The sequence below is a fragment of the Crinia signifera genome, chromosome 3 (assembly GCF_055691185.1).
Source record: "Crinia signifera chromosome 3, ASM5569118v1, whole genome shotgun sequence".
Classification (NCBI taxonomy): domain Eukaryota; kingdom Metazoa; phylum Chordata; class Amphibia; order Anura; family Myobatrachidae; genus Crinia; species Crinia signifera.
The window spans coordinates 47,291,128-47,301,531 of record NC_139219.1 but is presented as its reverse complement, the minus strand read 5'-3'; the positions used below and the strand labels follow the sequence as shown (position 1 = coordinate 47,301,531).

The window sequence follows — 10,404 nt, the reverse complement described above, 5'->3', positions numbered from 1 at the left end:
TATTCTCTGGTAATAGAAATTAATTTAGATAAATTAATATAGATTTAATGTTTAAAGACTTTGGAAAGTAGGCTGGCTTATGTATGCATTAAACGTTTACTTTAATTTTGTGCAGATAATGTATATTTAAAAAAAAGACTTTCTTGACATTTTAAACCTGCATACATTGTAAAAGTAAACTTTCTTTGCACTAAAATTAATCTACATGTTAATCTTTATATTGTTATTTGAAAGTCATTAATGAACAGATTATGGGCCAGTATTAGTTACATGCAGTCATTTACTATGCTGGGATCTGGTTCCAGTTGTTAGGTTGACAAGAGTGTTTAGGTCGACAGGCAAAAGTTCAACATGCATTAGATCGACATTAACATTAACAAAATGTCGACGTATGAAAAGATTGACATGCGTTTTTTTTTTTTCATACAAATTTATGATCCATCTTGACTACTATCGAGAACATAGCATAGCAAGCGAAGCGAGGTTACGCGCTACACTTATTGGGGGTCCATGTCGACATAGACAACAAAAATGTGGAAACTCATGTCGACATTTCCAGTGCCGACCTTTTCCAAGTTGACCTATTGCTTGTGTCGACCTGTTGTCAATGTTGACCTGTTGCATTTCAACCTTTTTCTTATGTCAACTTTTTACTGTCCACCATTCATGCCTGACCTAATTACTGCCAACCTAGACACTGCCAACCTAATAATCAACACCCAGTGCCGGTGCGAGGTACCAGAGCGCCCCAGACGGGGGGCGCTCTGGTGCTCACCCGGCCGCTGTACAGGAGGGGGGGTGCTGGTGATTGCGGCAGTGATTTCCCGGGGGTGGCGGGGGGGGGGGTATAGGAGGCTGGCGGTGCCACTCACCTCTCTGCTCCCTGCTGCACACTGGCACCCTCCAGTGGCTAGCACTCTAGGCAAATGCCTACAGCTGCCTAGTGGTGGCACCGGCCCTGTCAACACCCGCTGGGACCATAATGGTGGCACCGCCCTTTAACATCAGGCTTTTAAATTACAGCCACTTTTACTTGCACAGTAAATGAAACACTACTGCGGGTTATCCAAAATAATCTGGTAAAAGTTCCTGAAGTTATGGGCTAACAGCATTGCAACACCCATGATAAAGACAATTAATGCAATTTTCTGTTTGAGATGCCAGGGGCTATGTGTTTGTTTTATTTAATGGTATTATTATTATTATTATTAGTAGTAGTAGTACATTGTTTCCACACAGACCCAACCCTTTATTTTATGTATGCTATTTATTTGTTCATTAGCTACTTGTCATTATCAGGCCTATTTTATATTTGTATTACCGGATATATCATTTGTATAATGCAGATTGTGGCTTTTGGCTGTTCATACAAAGTAGAAATGAACAACTGTGACCTGGAAAAGCTTTCTGTTTCTGGTGTAAAGTTGGACCCTCCTTTTACACCTGGCATCACAAGCTACAAGGCGACAGTCCCCAGTCAGATGACACGGATTAGTGTGGATGCGTGTCCTAGTGACACGGCAGCTTCCTACACATTGCTGGTGAGTTCATTGTAGAAGATACAGTACTATCATACAAAAACTAGAGAACTTATAAATTGTAGCCTTGCTAAAATCAACTGTAGACAGGACCAAATCAACTGTAGACAAGGCCAACAATAAAGTAGGCGGGGTTAAAATAGTCCTTGCATAGCAGTGTTGAAGAGTAAATTGACTCGCCTTGCCTCTGGCCGCCAGTACTCAAAACTCTAGGTTGCCCAAGTCATGGTGGTAAGTATGCTCTTACCCACAAGATTAGGTTCCATGCTAAGGCCATTTCTACATTGTCATGTGGGCAAGAGTGACTTTTAAACATAAAATACACATACTGTACCTTCAAATATAGCTGCTGTGATCATTTTACTCTAATATGAAAAATTCAATATTTTTTTTTACTGGCTAATATGCAATACAGAGATCATTTTAGAGATACCATGCATTGCAGTGTGAATCCTAGTCACTGTTGTTCAATAAGTAGAGAACCCTAGCTACCTACATACAATACAATTAGAGCACATATCAACCTATGTACAATACGGAGAGCCTTCCAAGGAAGTGTTACTGGCTAAAATGCAATACAGAGAGGATTTTAGTGATCCCCATACAATACAGAGCATATGCTAGTCAGTGTTTTACAGTACATAGAGCATCCTAGCTACCTCCATGCAATACATAGGGCCGCCTAGTGACAGTTATAATATAAAAACCACCTAGTGATTTATATACACAATGCGGAGGCCAGGGAATATAGCTATAGCTACATACTAAGCCTTGGAGAGGGAGATACAGTACCAACCAACCTTCTCCTTAACCGTCATTTTTCGAACACAGCCAGTGACATGGTGTCACACCAGGGGGCTTAGTCGACAGGACTGAGACCTCTGGTGGGGACCTGGACCGGTACCTGAACCGGGGAGGTTGGAGAGGACCCTTGCGCATGGACTGCGCGACAGTGCACCCAGAGCCAATAAGCAGTCAGAGGTAAAATACAACCGAGTTTATTTGCAGATGGTTGTAATATGACAGACAGTAAAGTGTGCAGGAGTAATGACAGTTCATGCAGATTGCAATACTTTACAGATGAGATGAAATGTGGTATCGATGGTGGAACATCGGATCCGGGTATCGGATGTGGAGACTGTGGGTCCGGAATGACGGACGGAAGACTTGGAGCTTGACTGTGGGTCCGGAATGACGGACGGAAGCTTGACTGGAGGTCCGGAGTATCGGACTACAGACGATGGTAGAACATCGATGGTGGATGGTGATGCTGGAGCATCGGAGGACCAGAGTCCCGGAGCTAGGCTTGGTCGCTGGGCTGAAGAGGCAGGCTCACAGGTGATGGAATAACCTGGACTTCACAGGAGATGGAATAACCTGGAATACACTGCAGCATGGAAGACAACACCAGCAGAGAAATACACTTGTACGGAGACAAGGACAGCTGACCATACACTGGAGACAACTGAAGCACTAGCAATGGTTCTGAGAGCTCCCTGCATACTTATACCCACTGGGTGGCCAGGATTGGCCGGGCAGGTATGACAGGGAGATCAGAACCAACAGGATTGGACAGTACAGACATGTGACTGGGAAGAACATGGCAGCCCCCATGTCTGCTATGGCGGGAAAGTATGTTTGTGCACGCCATGCTGGATACTGGGAGCAATGGCGGCGGACGGAAGGATTGCCGTGCACTGGGTACTGTCACTGGGAGACAGGAGAGTGGTGCGCCGTGCAGCCGCGGACTCAGCAGCGCTGAGAGGACTGGAGGATGGCAGCGGTGATGGCGCACGGCAGACAGGACGCCGGCAGGGATGACGTCTGGACCACAAGCTGAACCTGCGGAGGCACTTAGCCGGTAAGAAAGTCTGTCTGACAGCTCGGATCGTGACAGCACCCCCCCCCCCTTTAAGGGTGGCCCCAGGACACCTTTTAGGCTTGCGGGGAAACTTGGAGTGGAACGCCCGGATGAGTCTGGGAGCATGGACATCGATGGCATTGGTCCATGATCGCTCTTCGGGGCCGTAGCCCTTCCAATCGATCAAATATTGCAGACGACCATATCGGATGCGAGAGTCCAAGATCTTACTGACCTCATATTCTGTTCCACGCTGGGTGCAAACCTTAGGAGCCTTGGGGAGCTTGGAATGAAAGCGATTCAGGACCAGCGGCTTGAGCAGCGAAATGTGGAATGTAGCTGGCACTTTCAAATAGGGCGGCAACTTGAGCTTGTAAGCTACTGGATTGACGACTCGCTCAACTGGGAAAGGACCAATATATCGGGGAGCGAACTTCATCGATGGCACTCTCAATCGAAGATTCTTGGTTGACAACCAGACACGATCTCCTGGACGGAGGGCTGACACAGCTCTGCGTTTCCTGTCGGCAAATTTTTTGTACCTGCTTGAAGCCTTCAGAAGTGAAGAACGAATGAGCTTCCAGGATTTGACGAATTGCCGGATGGTCGTGTCGACCGCTGGAACAGAGGACACAGGTTGCAGAGTGAAGTCAGGAACTCGAGGATGAAACCCATAGTTGGCAAGGAATGGAGTGACATTTGATGAAGAATGATATTGGTTATTATGGCAGAACTCTGCCCATGGAAGGAGTTGAGCCCAATCATCTTGGGAAGAAGAGACATATGTGCGGAGAAATGCTTCAAGGTCCTGATTCACCCTCTCCGTTTGGCCATTTGTTTGAGGGTGATAGGCTGTGGAAAACTTTAGTTTGATTTGAAGCAGGGAGCACAGGCTTCGCCAGAATTTGGCTACGAATTGGACTCCTCTATCGGAGATGATTTCAAGAGGCAGCCCATGAAGCTTGAATATCTCTTTGATGAAGAGCTGGGACAGCTTGGAAGCTGACGGAAGACCGGTGAGGGGAACGAAGTGAGCCATCTTGGTGAACCGGTCAACAATCACCCAGATGGTGGTGAACTTGTCAGACTCTGGAAGATCAGTTACAAAGTCCATAGAGATATGCGTCCAAGGACGATGTGGCACTGATAGTGGCACCAATTGCCCAGGAGTAGACTGACGACTGGTCTTGTGCTGAGCACATTTAGCACAAGAGGAGACAAAGTCCTGTACATCCTGTTTGAGGGACGGCCACCAGTAGGACCTGGTGATAAACTCGTAAGTTTTCTGAATGCCTGCATGGCCAGCGAATTTTGAAGAATGCGCCCAACAAAGCAACTTCTTTCTTAGAGCCGGCTTTACATATCTTTTCCCTGTAGGGGGCGTGAGATTTGAAACTCCCGTGGCGGAGAAGGCCACTGGATCAATAATGAAATGTTGATGTGTGGACTTAGGCTCACTATCTTGCTCCCATGAGCGGGAAAGGGCATCAGCTTTTCGGTTTTGTGTCCCTGGACAGAACGACAGCTTGAAACGAAACCTGGAAAAGAAAAGTGTCCATCTGGCTTGACGGGGATTTAAACATTGAGCAGCCTTGAGATACAGAAGATTCTTGTGGTCTGTGATAATTGTGATCTCATGGACAGCGCCCTCTAGAAGATATCTCCATTCTTCCAATGCCAACTTGATGGCGAGAAGCTCTTGGTCGCCGATGGCGTAGTTACGCTCTGCAGGCAGGAACTTATGGGAGTAGAACCCACAGGGATGAAGACGTCCATCGGGCGCTTTCTGCGAGAGGACTGCCCCAACACCCACGGAGGAGGCATCAACCTCGAGAATAAAGGGCAAGGTGGTATCAGGTTGTCTTAAAACAGGAAGCGGAAGTGAACCTCTGTTTCAACAGATGGAAGGCTTCGATGGCTTCTGCCGGCCACTTCGCTGGATTAGACCCTTTTTTCGTTAAGGCAGTGATGGGAGCCACAATAGAAGAGAAGTTACGAATGAATTTTCTGTAATAATTGGCAAAACCCAGGAAACGTTGAATACCTTTCAGCGAAGAGGGAATTGGCCAAACTTGGATGGCCTGCAGTTTTCCTGGGTCCATTTGAAGACCAGAACCGGAGACAATGTACCCTAGGAAGGGTATAGACTTCACCTCGAAGACACACTTCTCCAGTTTACAGTAGAGATGATTAGCTCGCAGCCGGGACAGAACCTCTTTGACCCAATAACGATGTTCTGTGATGTTATTGGCATAGATTAAAATGTCATCGAGATATACAACTACATGACGATACAGAATGTCCCGAAAAATCTCATTGACATAGTGCTGGAACACGGCTGGGGCATTGCTGAGCCCAAAGGGCATGACGAGGTACTCATAGTGGCCGTCTCTGGTGTTAAACGCCGTCTTCCACTCGTCGCCCTCTCGTATGCGGATGAGATTATATGCACCCCTCAGGTCGAGTTTCGTGAAGATGGTTGCACCGCTGACACAGTCAAACAGCTCGGTGATGAGGGGCAACGGATATCGGTTCTTTACTGTAATGTCATTGAGGCCGCGATAATCAATGCAGGGACGTAGGCCTCCATCCTTCTTCTTTACGAAGAAGAATCCTGCGCCAGCAGGAGAAGTCGAAGGACGGATGAATCCCTTTGCCAGATTTTCCTTGATGTAAATGGTCATGGCTTGAGTCTCTGGAAGAGAGAGAGGATAGGTTCTACCTCTAGGTGGTTCTTTGCCTGGGATAAGATCGATAGGGCAATCCCACGGTCTGTGAGGAGGTAGGACATCAGCGCCAGACTTGCTGAATACATCTGAGTACTCTTGGTAGGGAAGAGGCGGAAGGTCTGCTGCATCGGCTGAAGAATGACGAGCTGGGAGTACCTTTTGGAGACAGGTACCGGAGCAGGAAGGATCCCAGGAAAGGATTTCAGATGTCTTCCAATCAAGACGAGGATTGTGAAGACGGAGCCAGGGTAAACCCAGAACCAGAGCATGAGTGGCTCGGGGTAAAACCAGGAAGGACAAAAGTTCAGTGTGCAGGACTCCCACTTTCACTGTAAGTGGCAAAGTTCTGCGGGAGACTGTCGCATCAGGAATCCTACTGCCATCCACAGCAGTAAGGAAGACAGTCTTGGAAAGACTTTCAGTGGGCAACCCCCACTTGCGGACCAGTTCTGCAGTAACGAAGTTGCCAGCGGCACCGGAATCAAGAAGTGCGGAGACAGTCTTGAAATGCTGACCAACTTGTAGGGAAACTGGAAGGACGCAATCAGTTGCTGATTGAGAGGACTTAATTACTCCTAGCCTACCCTCTCCTTGACGGGCTAGGAGGAGGAGTTTTCCTGACGCTTTGGGCATGCAGAAATTTGATGTGCAGGATCGGCACAATACAGGCAGAGCTGTGCCAACCGACGACGTCGACGTTCTCCTGGAGACAAACGGAAACGGTTTATCTCCATTGGTTCTTCTTTGGAGTGGACCGCAGGAGCAGTGGGTAAAGAAGACGGAGGAGTTGGCACTTTAACTGGAGCGCTCTTGTGACGTTCTACAGCCCTTTCTCGGAAGCGTAGGTCTACTTTGATGCATAATGATATAAGGTCACTTAGACCTGAGGGTAAGTCTCTGGTAGCGAGTTCATCCTTAATACGGTCGGATAGACCATGCCAGAAAGCTGCGTATAAGGCCCCATCACACCAGGAGAGTTCAGACGCCAGAATCTGGAACTGGACCAGATATTGCCCGACGGAGCGGGATCCCTGTCTGAGACGGAGGAGTTCAGTGGAGGCAGATGCTGATCGCCCAGGCTCATCGAAGATACGCCGGAATGTTGACACGAAGTCCTTGTAGTTGGACAGGATGGCATCAGATCTTTCCCATAAGGGAGACGCCCATTCTAGCGCTGCTCCACACAGGAGGGAGATGATGTAGGCGATCTTGACCCTTTCAGTAGGGAAGTTGCTGGGTTGCAGCTCGAAGTGAATCTCACACTGATTAAGAAAACCTCGGCAGGTCTTGGGGTTCCCATCATACTTGGTGGGGACAGACAGATGAAGGCGAGGTGCAGCAGCCATTACAGGAGGATGAACTGGACTGGGAAGTTCTCTGACAGGCTCAGGGCCACTGAGAGTGGTCTGTAGCTTATCCAGCCGGGAAGACAGATCTTGCAGACAATGAATCACTTGGCTCTGCGCAGCCTCTTGCTGATCCAAGCGAACAGCCAGTTGCTGTACAGGGCTGGGTGGAGATGCTTGGTTTGCGGCTGGATCCATTTGGCTAGTGCTTACTGTCACACCAGGGGGCTTAGTCGACAGGACTGAGACCTCTGGTGGGGACCTGGACCGGTACCTGAACCGGGGAGGTTGGAGAGGACCCTTGCGCATGGACTGCGCGACAGTGCACCCAGAGCCAATAAGCAGTCAGAGGTAAAATACAACCGAGTTTATTTGCAGATGGTTGTAATATGACAGATAGTAAAGTATGCAGGAGTAATGACAGTTCATGCAGATTGCAATACTTTACAGATGAGATGAAATGTGGTATCGATGGTGGAACATCGGATCCGGGTATCGGATGTGGAGACTGTGGGTCCGGAATGACGGACGGAAGACTTGGAGCTTGACTGTGGGTCCGGAATGACGGACGGAAGCTTGACTGGAGGTCCGGAGTATCGGACTACAGACGATGGTAGAACATCGATGGTGGATGGTGATGCTGGAGCATCGGAGGACCAGAGTCCCGGAGCTAGGCTTGGTCGCTGGGCTGAAGAGGCAGGCTCACAGGTGATGGAATAACCTGGACTTCACAGGAGATGGAATAACCTGGAATACACTGCAGCATGGAAGACAACACCAGCAGAGAAATACACTTGTACGGAGACAAGGACAGCTGACCATACACTGGAGACAACTGAAGCACTAGCAATGGTTCTGAGAGCTCCCTGCATACTTATACCCACTGGGTGGCCAGGATTGGCCGGGCAGGTATGACAGGGAGATCAGAACCAACAGGATTGGACAGTACAGACATGTGACTGGGAAGAACATGGCAGCCCCCATGTCTGCTATGGCGGGAAAGTATGTTTGTGCACGCCATGCTGGATACTGGGAGCATTGGCGGCGGACGGAAGGATTGCCGTGCACTGGGTACTGTCACTGGGAGACAGGAGAGCGGTGCGCCGTGCAGCTGCGGACTCAGCAGCGCTGAGAGGACTGGAGGATGGCAGCGGTGATGGCGCACGGCAGACAGGACGCCGGCAGGGATGACGTCTGGACCGCAAGCTGAACCTGCGGAGGCACTTAGCCGGTAAGAAAGTCTGTCTGACAGCTCGGATCGTGACACATGGCAGTTAAGAGCTGTTACTTCATCTCCATCCACTGCTTAGTACATAGACCTCACAGTTGTACAAACTGACCCTATGCTTTGGCTGTACTCCACCATAGGATAGGCAAAGAGAATGCATACATCGGACATGTACATTTAGACCAGGGATGGGCAATAAGCGGCCCTCCTGCTGTTGAACTACACACCACAGCATGCCTTGCCTTAGTTTTGCTATTTGGCCATGCGAAATCTGATGCAAAGCATGCTTTGATGTGTAGTTCATCAACAGCTGGAGGGTCGCCTATTGCCCACCCCTGATTTAGACACATCTACTTACTTATTCATGTTTGCCTAGGGAAGCGGTGGTTCAAAGTACGTGGCATTGAAAGACGGCATCAACAATGTGATTATAGAAGTGACGGCTGAAGATGGGACTGTCAAGAAATATACTCTACAAGTCACTAAACTATCTGCGAGCCAAGCGACACTTGAAGGAATTAGTCTATCTAAGGCCCTGAATCTTGTTCCGTCATTTGATCAAGATGTCTTTGAATATTCATGTAAGTCGGTTTAATATCTCATTTTATAAACAAAGACAACGTGCTACTGTGAATCATTATTTTCTAGTACACTTGGAACTGTTTATGCACTGCAATGCTTCAACAGGCTGCTGCACAGTCAATGGGCCAGATGCACTAAGCTTAAAAAAAAAGTGATAAAATGAGAGTGATAACCAACCAATCAGCTCCTACCTGACATTTTTCAAACACAGAATGTGACATGGCAGGTAGGAGCTGATTGGCTGGCTGTTTATCACTCTGCATTTTGTGACCTTTGAAGTTTAGTGCATCTGGCCCAATGTTGTGCAAGTTGTGTAAAGGCCCATACACACTTGACGATTTTCAGCTGAAAATCGGTCAAAACATGTGTCAGTCAGTAATGAGTGCACCTGGGTATTCATGAGGTGAGCTAAAAACCGTGAACTGTTGGTAGCTCTCGAGGACTGGAGTTGGCTACCCCTGTCCTAATACATTCAGAGACCATGTATCTGTGCAAAAAAGGGCTGTCTCCATAGGACCTTATTTACATAGGCGTGCGCACATTGAGAGTTAGAGGTGCACAGGCACCCCCTAATGCTGTGCCTACCCTTATAAACACCTCCCTGCCGCTAGCAACCAGCAATACCTTTTACCAAAGTATTTTGCTTTTTAGAACTGTATTCCATTAAAAGAAGCGCCCATCAATCAAGTATGTGTGTTTTGCATTGTTACTTGTACTAGACCATTGTCATATCACTACATACCTGTGTCATCCATACATGTTTTTGACTTTATTTGCATGTACTGTTACACAGAGTAATTCTAAAATTAAAATGGAAATAGGCAGAATATAATGATGTGGCTGAGAGATGTTTTATTTTGTAGCGAGAGCAAATAGATGATGGTAGACAAGCCTGATTGGCTGTGTAAGACACACCCAGAAGGTGGTGCTAGGCACACACCTTTGATGGTGCACCCCCTAATAGAATGTGCTGCGCACACCTATGCTTATTTATGATGTACCCCACAAAATTATTGTTCACTGGTTTGCTTAGACCAGGGGTTGGCCAAACCTGTCCTCAAGATCTACCAACAGTTCATGTATATCGGGCAACCTGTGGATCTATAGTAGGAATGAATGC

At 47.8% G+C, this 10,404-nt stretch overlaps 1 protein-coding gene across 1 annotated transcript in view; it reads left to right on the top strand.

Moving 5' to 3' along the window:
• Positions 1-10,404, top strand: part of LOC146063407 (uncharacterized) — an 81,737-nt gene that overhangs the window by 517 nt on the left and 70,816 nt on the right. The window contains exons 2-3 of the mRNA XM_083175742.1: positions 1,347-1,541; positions 9,079-9,283. Coding sequence (XP_083031868.1) covers positions 1,380-1,541; positions 9,079-9,283 — 367 coding nt within the window. The 5' untranslated portion in view covers positions 1,347-1,379. The remainder of the gene's footprint in view (positions 1-1,346; positions 1,542-9,078; positions 9,284-10,404) is intronic.